Genomic DNA, 22,474 nt, shown 5'->3' with positions numbered 1-22,474 from the left:
GGTACTAAATTACATCAATGCACATCCATTTCCTTGCTTTGGAAAAAAAAAAAAAAAGAGCTGAGATGCTATTCTCAAAGCAGCTCTGACCACTCTGGGCTAAGGCCGGTCAATTGCAGAGAACTGTATTTTCAGATGGGAACAGGATTAGGATCTGCTTTCCAGAAATTGCATTATGTCCAACTTTTCCCCAGCATGCAGACACTTTTAGAGAAGTGAATCTGAAGAACATGTGCAATTTAAAAATCTTTAAACAGCAGCAGTGAAAGGGCTGCTGCAGAGACGAACATGGCCTTCAGTGACTGTCTCTGAGCAGCACTTCTTTTTAGAAGCTACAGGGTGATTATGTTTAAGTGCACAAACCCATTGAGCCCAGCAGATGTGCCTGAGCACAGGAGGCACAGATCCGCAGCGCTGCCTCTCCAAGCGAGCTATTTTTTGAGTACAATTATATATTCATTTTATTTATGGGGTTTCCTCCATGCTGTTTCTGTTCTTTTTTATGTAGGGGCTTGGGGTTAAGACTATGCAAAGATCTAATTGTAGGAAATATAATAGTTTGCTTTCGGTTCCCCTGGGTCATGTTAGTATCTCTTAAAAACCAATGGCTGAAGAGAGATAATGGAATTCTGAGCAGTAAATTGGGGGTTGTAAACAAATTATTTCCCCTATAATCAGATTATGTGATCCTGATTATTAAATCTGAACATGAATCATTGGTCATATGTGGGCAAATTAAACTGATTATTATTTGGAAATGAAAATCTCCTTTGGCCAGGATGCAGTCTCTCCTTTCTTTTTTTAATGCCAGCTTGCCAATAGCTGCCTAAAGACTGAACTGCAAATTGAGATAAATGACACAATTATTGAGCATTCAGAAGTGGAAGATCATAACTTCTCCCTGAAAGGTGCAAGGGTGAGATAGGGGTGGCGACAATTAAAGCTGGGAATTGTCGTTGAGGCTGTTGTTGGCTATTATGCAAACAGACAATGGCTGCGAAGCAATTTTTTAGAGACTCCATGTGGGGACACTGGCTTCAGGCTTTGGTGGTGGCGGGGAGGGAGATGTGTTTACATTTACACGGTTTGCTCATTCAAATATGATTAATGTTCTATAAAGCAGGGTCTTAATCGAAGCTGATGTTGTCAAACAATAACTAAATAGGGAAATAAACGACTCCATCATGCTCTTTCCTCAGAAGCAGGCGAACTGTCAGTGCAAAGTCATTAAAATATGATAATGAAAAATAGCTCAATTAAATGTTGTCATAGCTGTGACCTTCATTCAATTAAGACGCAAGAAAGTGTCTGCATTTTGCTTTGCATTTAACTGCCCTAAATTTAGAATATAGATAAAATCATTATTCAATGGTTGCTGATATGTGCAATTAAAAGCCAAGTAGATTAAAAAGAGAATGAAAGCCTGATAAAGGAGAATGAAAATTCAGAGGTGCAGTTGCTGTCAGAGGGCTCAGCCTCAGGACCCAGGTGCTCTCCTAGGCCAGTCTGCTGGCAGGAGGAAAGGATGTCCCCAGAATAAGAGGGAGGTCTAACCAAGTATTGTTTTGTAAGCCAGCAATTATCTCCTAGGAGAAGGGGGAAGAGGTTTTACTGGATGGAACAAAGGGCAGCAGGATTTCACTGACCTCTGGGAAAATCCTCAGGCCTGGGCTGCCCAGTTGCCATGAGGCTGTCCTTCTGCAAATACAGTCTTGCTTTCCATGGCTTAAAGAATTCTACACCAGCCTCCAAGAAGGTACTTAGAACAGGTGAATCATAAGCTACGCCCTAACCTGAGGATGGCAGAGATGAAAACATTAACTAATGTTTATCTAGTGATGGATCTCTATGTGCCAGGTTTTTCATTCATCTCTGCATTAATATTCCTAATAATGCTGGGAGTGGCCACTATTATTACCCCCAAACAGTTTGGATCATGATTCCCAGTGAAGCCACTGGGTTTCAACCACTGAATGATCCTGGGCAAGTTAATTGACATCCTGTCCTTAGTTTTCTCATTTGTAAAGTAGAGGAGATAGTAGGACTGCCTACCTCATAGGACTGCACTGGACTCTAAAGAAGATTCACCAGGGTTCAGAATTCTAAACCGGAAATGACTCCAGAATCAGGGTTTCTCATGGGTGTACGGGGCTGCTGGTCACAAACTTATCATGATGTGCAAGAGATGATTTCAGGGTTAATCACAAGTATTAGGTCAGACATGCTCAGGTGCTCAGGACAAACACGATGGAAGTATGAATGAGTATTTGGATAAGAAAACCCCAGGCAGTGTTTATAAATGGCTTGATGATCCCCTCTCCAACCCCAGGAAGTATTTTCATATCAAATAATTATACTCACATGCATTGAGAATTTACACAAAACAATACTTTTACCTTTACTATGGAAATGCATTTGGATACTTTCTATGATTTAACACTCATTAAAAAAATGCCTGTCATGCCTTCTCCAGACCTGTCCATGGGTCTGCAGCTACTTCGGCTGATCTCTTGGCAAAGGGAGGCAGTGCCTTTGCCTGCCTGCTGCAGCAAGGTGAGCCAGGAAGACAGGGCATGGGGTCCAGGCATTTGCACTTGCATTCTGATTCCCTCCTCATGTCTGGTTTTCTCCCTCTGTTGTATGTGTTTTTCCATTGGGGAATTCAGGTTTGGTTCCAGAACCGAAGGGCCAAGTGGAGGAAAACAGAGAGAGGGGCTTCCGACCAGGAGCCAGGAGCCAAGGAGTCCATGGCAGAGGTGACGTCACCACCTGTGAGAAATGTCAATTCCCCACCTCCTGGGGACCAGACCCGGAGTAAGAAGGAGGCCCTGGAGGCCCAGCAGAGGTGAGGCTGGATGGATCCCTGGGCCTGAAGGGCTGGTGGGCACACAGGGTCGGGAACTCATGTGGTTTTCTTTCTCTGCTAGCCTGGGGCGAACAGTGGCTCCCACAGGACCTTTCTTTCCCTCCTGCTTGCCGGGGACCCTCTTGAATACGGCCACATATGCCCAGGCCCTGTCACATGTTGCCTCTCTGAAAGGTAAGTTTGGCTCTGCTGGCTGGAGATCCTGGAGATTGTCTGACTGACCTGCTTTTTCCTCCTTTCATTGCACCTCAGGCTGGTGCAACTTCTTTTCTCCTTCTGTCAGTCACAGCCAGGGTCAGTTTCCACACATGCCATGTTGCTGGTTTTCCATTGGCCTGAGAACTAAGGTGAATGCACCTAGGTCTGAGAGGTGTGGTCATTTCAAAGTGACTGCTTTGTCTTCATGTATTGCTCCTGCTCATAGGTAACACTCACTTGCAGTTTGCAGATGAGGCCAATAAGGGGCAACTTCCCAGCTTTGAAGGCCCCTCTCTATATGTAGAGCTTGCCCATCTGCCCACCCCAGGAATGCCTGATGTTAGAGGTTGTCACTGGTAGGATTTGTGGTTTTCCAAGATTTGCTCTTCTCAGTGGCTGCTGTCTGGAAGATGGAAACCATTTGGAACATTTTTTGTCAAGCCCAGAGGAAAGAATGCTTGTGGGATGTCCCTCGGGGATTTCTGGGCATCCCTGCTGGATGAATGGGCCTATCCAATGTCATCTCTCCGTTTCTGACTCCAAACCTACTCCTCCTGTGATGGGTGAGACTGGTGTGCTGGCCAGGAGCAGGGCTGGGTCCCAGAGAGGGTCTGGGGGAGTCAGTGTTAGTGTTTCCCTGAGGCCTTTCCTATGACAGGTGTCTGGGAGGTAGGGGTGCAGGTGCCACTGTAAGCTTTTTCCTGATAATAAGTGGTGGAACAGGCCCCCCAGGGTGTCCCCTGCTTGTCCTGTGTCAGAGTCTGGGGGATGATTGAGAGCATTCATTCATGATGATGGATGATGGAGTCTCTTGAAGGGTGAGAAAGGCATTGTAGGCATAGTGAACAGCACATGCAAATAATGTGGGGCAGAGGTTGGGGTGTTGAGGGTGGAAAACCAGGCTTTTCTAGAGACTGGTAGGTATGTTGGGTGCCCATGGGAGAGTGCCCATAGATAGGTGGAGGTGCCTCGCAGGGGCCAGAGCTTGAAGGGCTTGAATGTCATGCTTCCGGATTTAGACTTTCCGATGTAGGACATGGAGCTCCAAAGTCTGGAACCACTTCTGGGTGGTCCAGATAGCTGAGCATAAGTGGCTGAGGCTTGGCACCATCCAACTCTGGGTCCTACACCCTCCTAGCATTTCCTTCAGCTACAGTGGCTACGGTACTCCAGAGGCCACATAGATCCCCACTGCCCCCCGCCCCAGAGCGTCCTTAGGACATATCCACAGGACATAATAGGCTTATAGGGAACTATAGAGGTTGAGTCAGCAACTGGAAGGGGCTTCCAGAAGGAGATTACCAGTGGGACTTGGGTATCAGCCAAGGAGCTAGTTGTCCTAGCCAGGGGAGCAGTCCTGTGTCTGCCTGTCAAATCCTCTCCGCTTTGGTGAGGGTTAGTTCTATTCCCGAGAGGAGCAGTCTCTTTTAAAAATGTTCTTCACTTGCCCACTCCAAAATTGGAGGTGATTCCCACATCTCTTTGCTTTGTCAGCCTGTGGGGATCTTTGGCTGACCAAGCTAGCTGAGGTCCTGGCAGAGGCTGTGGTGGCTGAAGAGTGGTCTAGAGAGCCACACTGCCTGGCAGGTAGGGCAAGACAGCATCTGAGGGAGGCTGAGGTCAATGGTGACAGGGAGACAGAGCAGGGACTTGTGTCTCCAACACCCTGACCCAGAACAGAGGCAGGGCCTAGAGGGAGAGGCCAGTAAAACTGTCAGCCTCCCTTCCTTCCCTCATTCCCACACCCCTGGCCCTTCCCTAAGCCTTTCTTATTGACCCCAAGGGGCCTGCACAGTACCTGCCTCACTGGAAACACACTTTCTTTTGATGTTACCCTTGCCATGGGGTGGGGGGTTGGGGTCTGCAGGAGCCTGCAAAGGACAGAAATCACGGTGTGCTTACCAAACTGGGGAACGTCTTTGTGTACTGTGGTGGCATTGCTTGGGCAGCATGCATGTCCTTGGGAGAAGTTCCTCCTAAATACAGTCAGGGGGACAGGCATATTGGGGCAGATGACACATGCAGATGTTTCCAGAGCCAGCAGGCAGTGGGTGAAGTGAGCACGTGTAGGCATTGCCTTTGCTTCCCCAATGCAAATGAGCTCTTGCTCATGTTTCTCCAAAAATGTGGCCCTCTTGGTCTATTTGTCATTTTCCCACTTTTGAGAGAGGCTGGGGGAGAAAGGCACAATGCTCTATTGTCAGAAACAATCCTTTGAGGAACATGATAAAAGGTATCCAGGGATCCAGAGTGGGCAGAGGTGGGGATAGGATGGACTGGGCAGCGTTTACCATCAAGGGTCCACTGTTACTCAAGCCAGCTGACTGTGGCCAGTGGGAACCGGGACACAGCATAGCCAGAATTATTAAATTTTGGTGAAACTGGAAGTCTGGATTTTTATTAGAAATAGTCCCATCTTTCAAATGTTGCCTCCAAGTCTCTAGGTCCAAACTGGAGCATCCTTGGTCTGACCAGTCTGTGGTGTGGCCTGCCATTCTGTAAGAGGGGATTTTCTTCTGCCTGCTCCCATTTCTGCTTTCTGTGTCCTACTGCTTGTGTACATAGCTCTTCCTTGGGCCTCCCCTCAGTGTAGTTCCCCTGCAGTGGCTCATCCTGATCCTGTCACCACCATGACCCATTCCTAGCTGGCCTCTTTGAGCAGCTGGTAAGGTAAGTCACCTTGCAAAAGGAGGAAAACAAGCAGTTATTGAAAACCTCCTCTGTGCTCTTCCAGATGTTCTTGTGTTGTAGTTCTATTTTCTTCTTAAAGCAGGATTATATAGGAAGGGCTGCATGGTTACATAATTGCTCTTAGATAACGGCTGGCATCAGCTGGAGTATCTCTGCATTCTAAAAGTGCCTGACCCCATGTGGTGGCACTTACGGAAGGGAGGTACTCTGAGCTGAAAGTCTCTGGGGCTGCCATTGTGTCCACTGGTCAGCACAGCCCCACTTCAGACCAGATGAGTCCAGCAGTCCCTGGAGAGTTGCTTGGGGAACCCAGCCTCTGCCTTGGACCTGAGGTGAGAAGTGTGTACCTGCAAGTCAGGTTATAATCACCCCTGGGTTTAATGCTCAGTAGTTTTTGTGGCATATTTGTAAAGTGGCTTGGGGCCAGCATAGCTTCTGGCTTTTACAGCCCACATCTTGTCACTCCCCCAAGCAACAGAAATTAAGTACATAGCCCAATTTGGGCTCAATGGAGGACCAACCTCAAGTTTCCAGGATCTGGCTCAGTGCCAGTGATCTCTGAGCTGGGACCTGGCCTCCCTCACTTTAACTGCACCCTCCAAGGTGGCTGGGAAGCCAGATGTTGGAAGAACTGGTGGCTTAATGAATCTCTTCTTCTCTGTGACCCGAACATCCCAGCGGCTGCTGGCCAACTAGGGGACTGCTTTAGCTAGTTGGGAGGAGCTTCATGTAGATGGTGCTGGAAGACACCTTTCTGGGCTTCTAAGCTCATCATTCTTTTTACAACTGAGAAACTGAGCTCAAGGAGGCAGAGTCACTTGTTAACACATCACTTATTCAGCTAGATTTCCCCTTTATGGTCTAGGCTATTCTACACAGGATCCTAATGTGCCCCTTCCTCCCAACACCATTTTTTCATTCATTCCTCTGAATGAGCACTGCTGGTAGGGGCCTTGGACCTTCACTCTGCTTCTCCCCAGCAAGCAAGGACAGCTATGAGTCCACAGCTATGAGACTCACCCAGGACTACCAGGACCAATGTGAACTGACCACCATAACCCCTTCCAAGCCAGAGATTTCAATCCACTGCTCCAGGCATAAGGCAACCTGCAAATACTCAATAAGAGATAAATCAAAGTGATTTTCAGCTCCCAGACCCAAACCAGTGCTTGCGTCTCCTTCCTCAGATTTTGTGGTCCTAGAGGGACCACATATCCCTGGACTGAGGACAGTAAGTGTTCTGGGAGGGTCACCAAGGTTCTGGCCTCACCATAGACCTCACTCTAGGTGCTGCTCCCCTGAGGCTGCAGACCTGTCTTTAATCCAGACTTGAAGGACCAAGTTGAGTCTGCCACCTGTACCAGCACCCAGCCAGGGTGTGAGAACAATGCAGAACTCCCAGGGTGGGATCAGTTTTCCCAGGGGCATTGGAGCACCCCAGCTAGTGGTCCCAGAACTCAGGGTTTGGGCAGCATTACATCTAGTTACAAGTTGAAGGGCTTAGTGTTAGAGTTCTGGTTTTTTGGTTCTAGGCATTGTTGTGACAAATGTGAAGTCCTTGTCTGGGAAATACTGAGAGAGTCTCCAGGAGTGTTTGTGGGGTAACCTGAGGTTCACTGAGTTACAGTTTTGTGAATTTTTTAAGTAATGATCCTTGAAGTCCTTAGGTCATTTAATGTAGTTTTATGGGAACTCAAGTTCAGTCCCTAGAAATTATTTGGGTTTGAATGGGCTCTGACACTGGTAGTATTTTTGGAATACTGGCTGTCAGCTCCTGAGCAGGCAGCCCCATGGGGAGGAAAAGAACAGGCAGGGGCACATCGGGGGCACACATACATGCTCCGGGGGACTCTAGAGCATAGAGTTGCTTGCATGGTGATGTCAAGCCCTGCCTCCCAGATGAGTGGGGTGGGCAGGCTGGGCCCTGTCAGCTCTGTGACTGTGGTCCAGAACATGCCAGTGGATCCAGGCTCTGCTTTAAAGTCTTCAGATCATGAGGGAAAGTAACCTAGAAAATGTGAGGGGGAGCAGCCACTTTGCTGAGTTTTAGCACACAGACTGAGAAGTCAGCAACAGGAAACTCTGGATTATGGTTTTCTTAGGAAATTAGATAGAATAACTTTGATTCCTTGAAAATACCTGTTGCAATCAGGGGCCTGAGGCAAAGAAGCATCTGGAGAGTGGGAGAAACAAAGATCAAACTGGAAATTACCCTGTATTTGGACAATCCGCCCAACTTAGAATTGCCACAGCACATGCCACAGACTCAACTTGGTGTTTCTGCCTACAGCCAGGGGGTGAAGGCAGAGATGTGGAACTTTGCCCTTGGCCACAGCACAGTTATTCTGTGCTGGGGGGTGTGCTCTGCTTCCAGGGCCTCCAGCTTGGTCATTGTCTGAGAAGCAGTGCTGAGACTGCTTGTGCAGCAGTCTCAGTGTTGGGGTATGCAGCTGCCTGTGCTTTGAGGGAAGTGTCTGGAGAGGTCAGCAGGGCTGCTCAGGCACAGAGAAGGGTTGGAGGTGGGGGCAGCACCCTTCTGGGGTGGCTGGTCAAGCAGAGTGTTCCCACATGGAGGTGTGGCAGACTAGCCTCCAGGCTCTTGATGCACAGGCCCCCAGATGGGCATCAGGCTGCCCCATCAGGAAGTGTGGCAGCTGGTTACCTCAGGCCAGGAATCTGCCTACTGGGAACAGAGCAAGGTAATTGAAACTTGTGGGGTTTTCTCCTTTAATTATCCTTTAATTATCAAGCAGCCGACTAGCACAGTGGCTTCAAGCAAGGACTCTGGGTGGCCTGCCTGCGTGAATCCTCATTCTTCATTCTCTAGCCATGTAAGTGTTGAGAAGTACTGGAATTTTCTATCTATGCTTCCTCTTCTATAAAATGGAGATCTGATCACCCTAGGACTGGATTCATAGAAGTGAATGAGAGCACATGAGTTAGAACATCTGAGGCCCTTAGTGTGTGCACATGAGAAGTACTCAAGAAACACTATTAGTTATATTAACCAGATTCCTCCATTCTTATTTCGAAGTTACTGGGTCCCACTCACCTGTAAAGAACTCAATGAAATGTCTGCTTCTCCCAGACTTCTCCCATTTCTCTGAACTTTATTGCAGCTGACATTCCCCTGTTCCTTATATTTCCCACTGTTCCAATTTTTAGCGGTAATGGGGGCTCCTCTCTTTCCCTGGTGGGATTTCCTCGTAAGGCACCCAGTCCTTCCCTGGGGCTTTGCAGGTTGCCATGTGCTTTGCACTCTGAGCTGGTCAGAGAGGACTCGTCCCAGCCAGGCATGAAGTTAGTATGTTTCATGATTGGCCATGCCATGGAAACTCTCAAATAAAAAGGCAGCAGGATCCTACCCCATACAGGGAGAGTTTGTATAACAATAGTGGGTGTCCAGACGAAAAGCAACACAAAGAATTTCCCTGTGCTGTCTTAATGGCCAGCCTTGTGTTCACAATTCATTAATACAGAGGAGGTTATTAATGGCCAAGGGAGGTGTTTGGGTTTATTCAGGGGAAGTGCTGGCCACAGGGAGGCCAATGTGTCGGGGGCAGGAGAGCCACAGTGAGCAGAGGCCTGCTCCCTGGTGCACGTAGCCCGGCTGCCTCTAACCTGTGATTCCGAGAGCTGGGTGTGATGTGGAGACTAAATATAGCTGCCAGGAAAGAGCTTTCATTGCTCAGTCCACACTCAAACCCTGAGTCACAGACCCTCTCTGGAGCTGGGCAGAGGTATCATGGTTGACTTTCCCTAAACAGAGCAGGCAGGAGGAAGGGTGGGGCAGCCTGCTGGGCAAAGGGGGCCCGTGGGGGCACTCAGTCCCTGGTGTGGCTCCCTAGAGTTAGGCCAGAGGTAAGAGAACAGCAGCAGAACAACGGAATGAGGTCTGACCCCTTCTTATCCTCCCCTCTCCATCCCCTTCTTGGGGAGGTGAGGCAGCTCCAGATGTCCCAAATAAGGCTTGGGCTGGGTGGAGCCTTGAGGCAGACAGACCGCACCTGGAATTCTGGCCTTACCTGTCCTCCATGGCTGAGCTGGGTCAATCCAGGCCTTGGAGGCTGTGAGAACTGAGGCAGAGGCTGTGTGAGGCACCTCCCTTGGTACTGGCACTCAATTGTGCTCAGTGGTTGCTAGCAATCGGAGAGGCAGTCTTGGGCCTGCATTGCATGTGTGAGAGGGGAGGAGAGGGACAGGTTGTGTACTTCTAAGACAGGGACTAACCATGTCCTTCCTGAGAGCAAGGCCCCATAGGTAGCCAAGAACATGCCCTCTGTGTTTCATGTTCCCTTGGCCTTTGGGCTTCCAGGCCAGGGTAAACTGTCCGCATTCTGAGACTGCAAGGGCTTTATTGGCCAATAAACATTAACCCACCAAGGTGAAACTCAGAGCCAGAGACCTCTTCCTCCTCTGAGCCCTCTGAAAGCATTCCACACGCCCCTGTTCCTCTTTCATCACGTTTCCCTTAGTGTTGTGATTTAAAAAAACCCCACAATTTTAAAAAATAAAAATTGCTTTATTTTGAAATATAATAATCATTAGAAATATTTCATAGAACACACATTAATGATTAATGAATGAATGAATGATTTTAAGCACCTATATAGACCTCTGTCAAGGACTTTGCCTGTACCCCCCAAATCCCTGAATCCCTGTGCCCCTTTCTACTCCCATCACTTTCTTCCCCCTAAATGAAATCCTTTGCTGACTTTTATGGAAATATAAGTATACCTTTGGCAACCTCCTAAGCAGGCTTTCTGAAATACCAATGTTTAGTCTTGACCTTTTCAAGCATTATATGTATACACATATGTTTATAATATAAATATAACTGGAATCATACAATATATATTTTTCATGTCTGTCCTCTTTGGCTCAGCATATGTTTGCAAGATTGATCTATATAATGAGGTTTAATTGTAGATTCTTTATGACGGTTTACTTACAAGATCAGATCACCTCTAAATAACTACAGTTTGTCTCTCCTTTCCGATCCATTTTTTAAATTCTTGTCCTACTATGCCAGCCAGAAGCTCCAGTACAGTATTGAATGGAAGTGGTGGTAACAGTCTATTTGCTTTATTCTATTTTTTATAAAAGCTTTATTGAGATATAATTCACATAATATACAATTCACCCATTATAGTGTACAACTCAATGATTTTTAGTATATTTAATAAGTTGTACAATGAGCACGGTGATCAAATTCAGAACACTTTCATTACCCCATACCTATTAGCAGTCACTCTTCATTTCCCCCAACTCCCCTGACCCCGGCAACCACTAATTTTTATGTCTCTATAGATTGTGGACATCTTGCAGTTGCTATTGTGGACATTTCATATGAATGGAATCATACAATATATGCTCTTTGTGACCAATCCTTGCTTTAGTCTTGATCTCATGGGAAAATTCTCAGGGTCTCACAGTTGTGTTTGCTATCTTTTTTTCTAGATACCTAGTATCAACTAAAAATATTTTCTTTTTGCCCTAGTTTTTAAAGTTTTTGTTTAATTATTTTGTTTAAATTTTATTTAATTATTATGTTAAAAAATCATGCATATGAGTGGATGTTGAATTTCATCAAATACTTTTCTGCTGCTATTGAGATGATCACATGATTTTTCTATCTCAATGTATTAATACAGTAAATTACAGTGATTACTTTTTTAATGTAAAACCAGCTGTGCATTCTGGCAATAAACCCAAATTAGATGTGACAAGTTATCTCTTTTATAGATAGTTGCACTTGGTTTGCTAATATTTTCTTTAGGGTTTTGGCATCTTTGATCATGAGGAGATTGCCTTGTGATTTTTTTTTTCTAAAATATCTCCATTCCAGCTTTGGTATTATTTTAATTTACCCTAAAACTTGGTATAATAAGAGCAGTAGCAGAGCTGTCCAGCTGTTTTATTATCTGTCCTCATATGAGGACTGGCTGGGCTCAGCTGGGCGGTGCTGTTGCTGCTTTGCCTGGGTCTTCTGAGGTTGAGTCAGATAGCAGCTGGGGCTGGTCCATATAAGAAGGGATCACCTCTGTGTCTGGTGCCTGTACAGGGATGCTAGGAGTCTGGGAGCTCTCTCTCCACATGCAAGCCTGTAGGAAGGGGTTGGATGGTGGCTGGGCTCCAAGGGTGTAAGAGCAGAGATGCTAGGCCTTCTTAAGGCTTAACCTCAGAACAGTGGGTGCTTCACTGCATTCTAGTGATTAAAGCAAGTCACATAGCCAGCCCAGACTCAAGTGAAGGGGACTGCGCCTGGGTGTGAATACTGGGAGGGTGGTTCATTGAAGGCTCTCTTTGGAGACTAACTGGCACAGATATCAAGGATATTCTGGCTTCATGACATGAATTGGTGTACTTGTGTTTGAACCTACCCTGCTTCCCAGTCTTAACTTATAAGCACTTTCAGGGAACTGGCAATGTCTGAGTCATTTCTAGATCCTTCTAAGTCATGTACTTCTGCCTCTAACACATAGTTTGGTGCAGAATAAAAGCTGGTGGAGTTTGGGTAAAGAAGGAAGGAAGGTCATAGTGGTATAGGCCTAGAACACAGGCCTCACTTGGGAGACTCCAGCCTATGGCTCTGTGCCACTGGCCACCTGCTGGACCCCAGAAACTTCTCGGACCTTCTGTTCTCCACAGCACCCACTAAGAACCCCACTTTGTGTGACTCTGAGCCAGAGGCTGAGTATCTGGTGGTAAATTAGACCCATCCTACCTAAGGATCTTGCGGTTGGGGATGAGCTTAGACAAATAGGGCAACAAAAATTTCCATCTCATGTGACATAGTCATCTGCTCTCATAGAGGCCAACAAGGACATGCAAACTCTGGGGAATGAGAAAGGCTTTCCAGAGGAGATGCCTGAGTTGGGCTTGAAGAAAGTGTAGGACTTGTCCAGTGGGCACAAGCACTCCAGGCAGAGAGGACAGCATGGGCAAAGGCACTGAGACAGGCAGGGCTGGTATGCTAAAGAAAGGTTCATGGAACCATGGTCCTGGGAGAGGAGGATAGTGTGGCCTCGAGGTGAGCCCAGGCTCTGGAGTCAGACCAGCCATGGCCAATAAATGTCTTCCTCTTGTTACTGGTTCAATTTAAGGTGGACCCTGGTCTCCATATCTTTGAAATGAGGATCAGTATGACCATCCCTAATAGTGCCTGTGGTTGATAGGGTGTGTATCTGTGCCTGGCACATCCAAGTGTCTCATAGGTGCTGGTGATTGTTGTTAGGATTATGATGGTAATTAGGTTTAGGTTTACAAGAAAAGTGGTTGGGTCAGCCCTAAACCCCTCTATTCCTAGCTGATGTCAGGAAGAGCTATAAGGCATCTCTTTTAAATATTTTACCACTGCTCTTCTAGGATTTGGTGGGGGAAACTGAGGCCCAGAGAAAGGAACAGGACTGCCCAAAGTCACACAGTGCATCTGTCAGAGGTAGGACAAGTCAGGGACCCAGGTGTCCTGCCCTCTAACCCCTATTGACTCTGTTCCTTTTACAGGCACCTGCTGTCATTCTGGCTTTAAAAACAGCAACTCACTTTCCAGAAGCCATTTCCTATGGGTGCTGATGGGTTTGCTCTTCCTGCTAATCAATGGGGCCCTGGAGTGCAGGGAGCTGAGCAGAGGTTTCTGGCCTGGGCCCAGAGGCAGCAAGAGGAGCCACCTGCCCATCTGAGTTATGGCTGCTGCTGGCAGAAGTGGGCAGTGGTGACTGGCATTGGACTGCCCAGGACTCATGTCCCTGCTGCTCCTCTGGTTGCACCAGGTCCTTGGATCTGGGTGCTGTCATTATTTGTTTGCCCCTTCAGAGACATCCAGGCTGAAATGGGAGCCTGGTGCTGGCCCTCAGACTATATCACAGCAAAAGGAATGATTGGTGAGCCCACTCCCACCAAGGAGCATTTGCTGAGAGAATGAGTAGGTGTCGGGACACTAGATGTACAGTTACACCTGGAGTAAAGACAGAGGTAGGATTTAACATCAGTTCCACAAGAATAATCTGCCAAATTAACCTGAGGAGTTTGGCATTAAGCAGATTGGGTAACTTTGTCAGCACTACAATTTTCCTTATCATGGGGTATTAAGAAACTTGGAACCTGGGAAACGGCAACTTTGGGAAACTAAAATATGCCAACTTGGTCAGGAAAGTTAGCCCCGCCCTCCCTTTCTCCCTTCCCCAAATTTTCAAGTATTACTTTGTACCAAATGGGACATTTTAGTTTTGGGATCAAGAGTGTGGGGTGAAGATGGGCAAAGAGCACTTATGGCAAGTTTGGGAGGCAAGTTGGGCACAAAAATAAACAACTCATGGTGAAAGTGCAGTAAGAATCATCAAACAGAGACAGGAAAAGTACTTTAGGAGTTTCATGGTAGAAGATGTCTGGACGTGAATTTGACCTTGTTGTGAGTTTGATTATTGGTAAGCACACCTAGCCACAGCATCTAAAAATCTATGCTTAAATATTGTAGGCATGGTACCAATATTCCCATTGAAATGCTCCTTGTGAGTCAAAACATATTTTATGATTCACAAAATATGCTTATTTTTTATTTGTTTTACTATAAAGCAAAAACAATGAGCTACAGAATCTGTGTTAAACATTTCATAAACCCGCACACCCATTTCCTTGTTCAATTTTGTATGCTTTGTCTGAACATTCAACCAGAAATCCATATGCGAGAGCTCTACCTTAACCAAAGTTGCAGCTCACTTGCCTCCAGGGCGAAAATGTGCCATCGCAGAGACGAGACAGAACTAACTTAATTTTTTTCTGTCAGTCTCTGTAGTAGATCAATTAAACTTCCAAGGAGATCAAATATTTCAGACTGTATTTATTACATTAAGTATTTATGTTCAGGCCAAGCCTTTCAAACATGATGTCATATAGGAATGTAGGCTGATTAGATCAATTCAGCAGAATTTGCTGTAACTTAATGGAAATCTGATTGTGTGTTTTAATTTAGTGTCCAGGAGGTATTACATTCTCAAAATAACACAATTTTCAGGCTGCATTTAGTGGCCAGATGGGTCTGTCACAGACTTTGGTGATGGCATGTTGGTAGGGTAGATGGAAGAAGTTGTGGCCTTTTGGGGTACCCCATACAAACAGGCTCACTGACTTCGAACTCCACAGAATGGAAAATGGACCAAATGTTCCTGGTGGAATTTTCATGGAGCTCTCATCAATAACCCTACTGTAGACTGAAGCTATTAGCAGTCATGGAGTCTCAGCAGGGTGCTGAGAATGTCTTCATTCTTTAGCGATTTCAGTGGCACTCCGTTCTATTCCCACCATCTGAATGAAAGGAGATGGGGAATCACGAGTCACAAAAAGGAGTTTGAAGTCAGTGAGTTCCCTTTTAAAGAAATGTTTAGAGAGAGTGGAAAAGTCAATGAAACACAAGAAAAATAGAAATGTCATTCATAACTTAGTACTCAGAACCAAACACTGTGAATATTTGGTATTGGTACATTTGTTTTCTTCCCATTTATAAGTATACATCTCTAATAAATTTGTATATTTCATAACTTACTTGGAAATTTTAAAATTTTAAGTTAAAAAGTTTAAATTTATAAGTATTTTCTATTTCTAAATAGATTTATGCACCTATGATCCCGTGGCTATACTTATACATATATACACATATATATTGGATCCACATTGTATATACACATACACATATTCATGGATATGTAGGTATCTACACATATGTATCATACCAAAGGTGATCATATTTACTTACTGTTACTGTTTATTTTATTTTATTTTATTTTTAAAAATATATTTCATTGATTAAGCTATTATATTTGTACAATTCCCCCCCTTTATTCCCCTCTGCCCTGCACACCCCCTTCCACCCTCATTTCCTCCCCTGTTAGTTCATGTCCATGTTACCCTGCTTTTTAAACTTAATTTTTTATTATTATATTTTTTCATAGCACTAAGTATATAATATAGTTTTGTCATAGCCTCAGTATGTCCTGTTTGGGTGAATATAACTTGGCTGTTAGGTTACTCAGAATTTTTTGTTGCTGTGTGCCAGTCTGGGGTGACTTTCTTTGTAGCTAATTTAATTTTTAGCCCATTCACTATTATAGCTTTTTGATTCCTTAAAAAAGCCCCTACAACCCCAAATCTAGAAACCTAGTAATTAAAACATGAAGCTTTTAAAGTTTGTTTGGCTTATCCCTGAAAATTCTATTGGCAGAATAAACTATTCTACTTTTTTGTCAGACAGGAAAGCCTTCACCAAGGAACCAGTATAGCCATGGGAACATGGGAACTGTGCGTAACGCAGGGGGGAGGAGCAAGACTGGTGAGGACACACACGGCACAGTCACTGTCAGTTTCAGATCTCACTGCTTATCCTGGGTGGCCTCTGGGGGTGGTGCTCAAACCAAGTCGAGTTCTTCAGCTGATCATTGAAACAAGTTGGTAATTGGAACAAGCTTTGAATTGTGATTTAGAATTGCCCTGTAATTTGTATGGGGTTAATGGAAGTAATAATTGTTTGAGGACTTAGTACCTGGTGCTTTATAGAATTTCTCCTGAAGGCACCTCTCTCAGGTGGGAAAGACAGACTTGGAAAAGTGGATAGAAGCCCCATGACTGTAATGGTGGAGCCAGCAGCCAAAGTTCAAAGCCCATTTCCTCCCACCTCAGCAGGCTGCACCAGCTTTCCTACCCCAAAGACATCATTCTCATTTGATAGGATTTCTATTATGATGACTTGGTTTTGGAGCTGATGTTTTCTAAAGTGTCTGTGCTACCTCCATGATGTAATAAAAAAGGAGTGCTGAGCCTCTCTTTTGGCTGACTCAGCGTTGCCCCATCACTAACAGTTGCAGATGTGGTGTGCTTTTCAAGGCCATTTCAAACATTGTCACTTGTGACAGTTCCTGCCTTTGCCAGTGTTGATGTCAGGCCATCCTGAGTTGTATTGCTTTGCTAGCCCTATATACCAAATGGCCCCAGGATATTGTGCAGTCTGAGTTTTTGCTGCCTTATAAATTCTTGTCTCTTTTCTCAATATTACCCACCAATATGACTGCCATTGGCAGCCACATTGTTTTCTAGTTTGTGTCAGTCTTGTAAATCAAACAATTTATGTTAGAAGTGCACTTGGAAGAATCTTTAAGCACTTGATGAGGTCCTCGAGTGTGCTCTTCACAGGCAAAGTGCATGTGTTTTCACTTGGTAACTATTTGTTCCTCTGCTGGCCTGAGTATCACAGAGGATGCAACTCCATTTTGTTAATTCTGGTTTTCAGTAGTGTCCAGAAGTTGTTTGGGTAGAAGACATGTGGAGAAATCTGGTGATGCTATTGGTACTGTGAAATTATGGAGCAAAAAAAGAGTTAGTTTTATAAAGATCCTATTTTTGGAAATATTTTTTTCTTTGTTAAAAATGGTTTAGGAGTTAGAGAGATGCTGGTTATTGATCAATTTATATTTAATTGCAATCATTGAAATTCTGAAAACATATGTTAAAGTTGGAAGAAAAACTCAGTTTTATAATTCACATATTCTAAAACTACTCCTTTTGTGTTGAAAGGAATTTAAATACTTGTCCACTATAGTCCATACTATGCACAAAGTTTCTCTACAACATCATGTCAAGGGGTCTTCAGGGTATTATGACCACAAACACATCACTCCCAGAGAAAGCCCACTGCATATGAATAGCATGCTGGTACAAAAAAGAAAACCCCTCTTACTCTTACTTCCATCCATTGCTTCTATCCTACCCTCTATGCTTAGCAAGATAGTCAGAAACTGTTACTTCATATCCATTGTGTCTTGGAGTAAAATCAGCTAAATTGTCCCAGTTCTTTCTCTTTTCACACCTCCCTCCTTTCTCCCTTCCTTCTTCCGTCTGCCCTCCCTTCTTCTCTCTTCCTTCTCTCCTTTTACTCCCATGATCTGACCATTACAGAAGGGAAAAGAACTTTATCCTCCTTTTTTGCTACAGGTTCTGTCTCTGTTAAGGCAACCCACAACCAAATAGTGTCACAGTGAGCTTATTGTGAAGTCCTATTGACCATATGCTCTATTGCTGAGCCACGTCCCCCTCTGTACAATTTGATTCCTGGGCACAGATCACAGACTTTGCAGTTTTCCTTGATAACTATCATTGCATTAGATTTGTCTTCTTGTTTGCCTTAATCTTGTCTATTGTATAGATCTCCTCTCTCAGTCTTGCCCCTATCAATATTCTAGGTCTGAAAATCTGTGTTCTTATTCAGGTGAGGGCAGGACAAATAGAAGGTGACTCTCACTGGTTCATTTTCAGCATTCTTCCATGTGACTGTTTAGGTGTTTAGCAGTCCATCTATAAACATCAGCCTCTGTGATGGACACTTGGTCTACTATTCAGACTTGGGGTGTAGATGAGGAAAAAGGGTGACACCTGTGATGGGCTATATCCAAAAGAATTTTGTTGGCCTGGGTGCAGCTCTCAGGGTCTGCTGCCCTGCTGTAGAAATACCCACCCAATAGGCCCTGTGCAGAGTTTTGGGACAAAGGCTGGTTCCATGGATATGTATAAATCATGCGATGCTCCCTTAGCCAAAGACATGACAGGTGGAGTGGGTTGAGGGTGTCAACCAATGGAAGTGAGGCAGTGTGTTGCTGGGGTGAAGGACCTTAAAGGTCTTCACCTGCTGGAGGAGCCATAAAGGAGTCTTGACAGCCTTGGGTATTCCTCACTTTTCTAATAAACTTGATGTGAAGTCTTTTTTAAATAATTGGCTCAACTTTATTTTTAAGAATTTATTTTTTATTTTAGTTTAGTTTTATTTGTGGTAAAACCCATGTAAGATAAAGTTTAGCATCTTAACCATTCAAAGTACAAAAGTGTTAAATACATTCCTATTGTGCAACCATCACCACTTCCATCTCCAGAACTCTGTCATCTTCCCAAACTGAAATTCTGACTGCATTAAACCTTAGCTTCCATTTCCCCTGTTCTCCCACTCCCTGGCAACCATCATTCTACTTCTGTCTCTGTGAAGTTGCCTACTCTAGGCACTACCAATAAGTGAAATCATACAGAATTTGTCTTTTTCAGACTGGCTTAGTTCATTTAACCAAATGTTCTTGAGGCTCATCCATGTCGTAGCATGTGGTAAGACTTCCTTTTTTTTTAGTCCTAGTAATACTCCATCATATGTATAGCCCTTACAGTCTTTAACCACAGTCTCCCAGAGTCATTGTATTCCTCTGGTCCTCCGTTTCCCATCTGTCTAGTGTGGGGGTTTTTGGTGCACAGACTGTACTCTCTCCCACAACCTCAGCTCTGTGAGTTAATTTATTTCTTTTACCTCTAAATCTGGGTTTTGCACGCCAATGGTGTACTTAGTAGTGGCTTTTGTGTGTGTGACCTAGCAGGTGTAGGCTTTGTATCCAGGGGAAGGAGTCTCTGTCTTAGTCAAGTGGTACTTCTTCATCCTGCAGGTGACACATCTATTATTGAGTAACAAACCATTTAACACCCATTTGATGCTTACTTACCCTAGAACAAGGCCTTCCTGGGGGCAAGAATCAGCTGTAGACATGTTGAGCTAGCCACTTTGAGGTCCCTGACATCCCATAGCCACAGTCAAGTTCCCTATGACTCTCAGCACCTACACAGCTCAGGCTCCCACCCCTCACTGACTCTCCTCATATTTGCTGATAGGGTCTAATTCCAGTCTTCCTTCTTTTTAACATTCATTTTTTAAACACCTAGTGTCAGTGTGTGGCTGTGTCTGTGTGAGAGCCACTAGGAGAAGTGGAACAGTCAAGAATGGGGATCTGACCCAGTGTAATTCTTTGTTTCCTGCTCTCGGTGTAAATGTCATCAGCCTTGAGGCCTGCCAGGGGTGCGGGATTATGGACTGGACTCTCAGAATTTGCTTTGTGAACTTTGCATTTGTGATTTGTCTTACACTCATCTTCTGTATCAGTTCATTGGTCAAAACTGAGGCAGGAAGTGACGGCTGCCTTCCAACCTCCTGTTACACTGCTGGAGAACAGAAAGGCCACCAGGAGGTTCTTGTCCCACCTTTGCACTAAACTGTGCAAACTTGGGCAGCTACTCCTGGAGCCTCAGTTGCCTTACCTAGAGTGGTGCTGACTGATGCCCACCCCTTAGGGCAGCCAAAATGGTCATGAGAGGCAGCAGTGGGTGCTGGTGAAGATGAGCCTCCTTTTGCCCGAGCAGCCTTGGAAAGGAAGAGAAAGATGCTCAAATGTGCTTGAGAAGAGTGTGGGAATGACCCAGCTGCTCCCATAATCATTGCTGCTGAGGCTGCCTTCTGAAGGCTGATTCCACAAGCAGCCCTCCCTGCCTACCTCCCTCCTTCCACAAATACTTCCCAAGGACCTGGCCTGTTGTAGGCACTGTGCTAGGTGTTGGGGACAGAGCAGTGAATAGACAGAAAGGTATTTTCCCCCTTGGGAGCCTACAGTTTTGGGGTATGTGTGGGTGGATACAGACAACAAATAAGTGAAGAAACCATGAAAAATCCATTTACTCTTTGTACCAGTGTGGGGAAGATGTGAGTAGAGGGCTCTAAAGGAGCCTCACCAGGGAGCCCTGAGGAGATGGTCCTCAAATGGAGCCCTGAAAAGACAGATGTGAGAAAGATTCCAAGGTGGAGGGAGGGTCTCTTCACTCACAGGCAGCACCCAGAGAAGGGTGCAAGGTGGGGAGAAATGTGTCCTCTTTTGAGACAGAGGGACTCAGTGGTTAAGGAGTAAGCCCTCTGCCTGGTGTGAGGTCCAGCTCTGCTACTTATTATTAACCTTAGTCTCCCCTTGGAGCCTACTTCTGAGAACTGTTCTGAAGCCCTGGTCCACACAGCTCCTCAGCAGGGTTCTGCTGTGCCTGGCATGTGGGCCTCTACAAGGAGGCCTGGCTGGTGACATCCCAGAGGGAGGAGCAGAGGGTGGTGGCACCCATCACACAAAGGTTTGAAGGACACAGGGAGGGATTTGGATGCATTCAACAAGTATGGATTTTGGTCTAAAACACTCTCTATTTGAAAAACTGCATTTTCCAAAGTCAGTGAGTACTTTCAGAAAGAGCCAAGGGGCTACCAGAGCACAAATGGAGGGGCTGGGTTTGCTGCTCTTTCCCAGTTGTCAGGCCTCAGGTACAGGCACTGAATTCCAATTGTCCTTGGCAGGACCACAGTAGACCATCTCCACCCTCTCAGTGGGATCTGGCTCTGCAGCCAGTCTGGGTGGCAGGCAGAGGCTGCTTCAATTTGCTTCTCTTGCAGGGACCACACATGGGGGCCTACAATTTGACCTATCCACGGGGCTCATAAAATCTTTCAAATTATGTCATGTTGGTAGCGGAGGACCCACCCTGTCTGGGTGCAAGTCTGTGTGATTCCAGCCTCCCCACCGGCTCATGGTGGGCCCTTGGAGACCATGGGTATCCTTCAAGGACAGGAGTGGTACCAACACTGCCGAACATGGTTCAGTTCTCCCCTCAGAACTCAGATGGCAGATAGAACCACAGGATTACATGATCAGACTCTCCATATTCCTCCCCCGGCCCCCACCAACCCCCCCCCCCAAAAAAAAACAAAACACCCCAAAACAAAACTTTTTCTCTAATTGTCCTTATCTCAGAAATGGCACTTCCATTCATTCAGATGCTTGGCTCAAACCTAGGCATCATCCGTGACTCTGTCTTTCCCATTCCCCTCCTTACAGTCCATGAGCAATCTGTACAGGCTTAGACCTTCAGCAAAATCCCAGAATCTGGCCACTTCTCACCACCTCCCCTCTAGACTTCCTTGGGCCAAGGCACTGACAGGTGGGACTGCATTATTATAGTAGCCTCCCCCAACCCCCAATTGCAGATAAGCTCAAGACTTTCTTTATTCAAACCCACTGAGGCTTTTTCTCCCTGTGCCCTGCATGGTCCATAAGGCAGTCTGGACTTGGTTGCTCCTGACCACCCATCTGCCACCTTCCCTTGCTACAATCTCTGGCTTTAGTCCATCTGAACACCCTGTTGCTTCCTGAGCAGGTGACTTCTGTCCCCATATCTATGCTATTGTACTGCTCTTCTCTCTAACTGTCCTGCTCTTCTGGGCAGTCACATAGCTGTCTCTGATCATCATACTCAGGTCTGCCAAGCACTGTGCTTCATTCATGCATCCATAGCACTTACCATGGCCTGGTTTTTCCTCTCTATTAGAATTGTGCTCCATGAGGCTGTGGTCTAGCTGCTTTATTTCTTGCTGCTTTATTTCTGCTCATTAGTCACTAGGGCCAAGAACAGTGCCAGAAGATCATGGGATAGTTGCTAAATAAATTCATGACTGAAGATGACCAGTGAAGAGGGTGACTTCTCAAACTTAGGATGGCAGAGTGTTGTCCTGGCCCTGTTCCTGGAGTGGGCCATGCAGGGCTGGCTGGCATGCTGGGCCAGGCTATTGTTCTGAAGCCCCCTTCCACACATGGGGACTATGCTAAGTGCTTGCCAAAGCATCTCCTTCAGAGCTTTTCAACCCTCAGTCCATAGCACCTTTAGGTTCTTACTTAATTTTTCAGGACAGTCTTGGGCTATAAGAAATACCCAATGGTTCTGTTCATAAAATGGTTAGGCCCAAGCAACTCAATAAGCACTTACATCCCAATAACTTACTAGTTATTAGAAGAATAATATTTATAAATTAAAAGAAAAAATAATAAATAGTTACCATGACTT

At 45.5% G+C, this 22,474-nt stretch overlaps 1 protein-coding gene across 1 annotated transcript in view; it reads left to right on the top strand.

Annotated features, from left to right (window-relative positions):
- DRGX (dorsal root ganglia homeobox) overlaps positions 1 to 22,474 on the top strand; it is a 31,135-nt gene that overhangs the window by 5,729 nt on the left and 2,932 nt on the right. The window contains exons 4-5 of the mRNA XM_024561253.3: positions 2,667 to 2,845; positions 2,928 to 3,040. Of these exons, the coding sequence (XP_024417021.1) occupies positions 2,667 to 2,845; positions 2,928 to 3,040 (292 nt within the window). The remainder of the gene's footprint in view (positions 1 to 2,666; positions 2,846 to 2,927; positions 3,041 to 22,474) is intronic.

This window comes from Desmodus rotundus, chromosome 4 (genome assembly GCF_022682495.2).
Source record: "Desmodus rotundus isolate HL8 chromosome 4, HLdesRot8A.1, whole genome shotgun sequence".
Classification (NCBI taxonomy): Eukaryota; Metazoa; Chordata; class Mammalia; order Chiroptera; family Phyllostomidae; genus Desmodus; species Desmodus rotundus.
The sequence above is the reverse complement of the archived record's forward strand: the minus strand, read 5'-3'. Positions and strand labels throughout refer to the sequence as shown.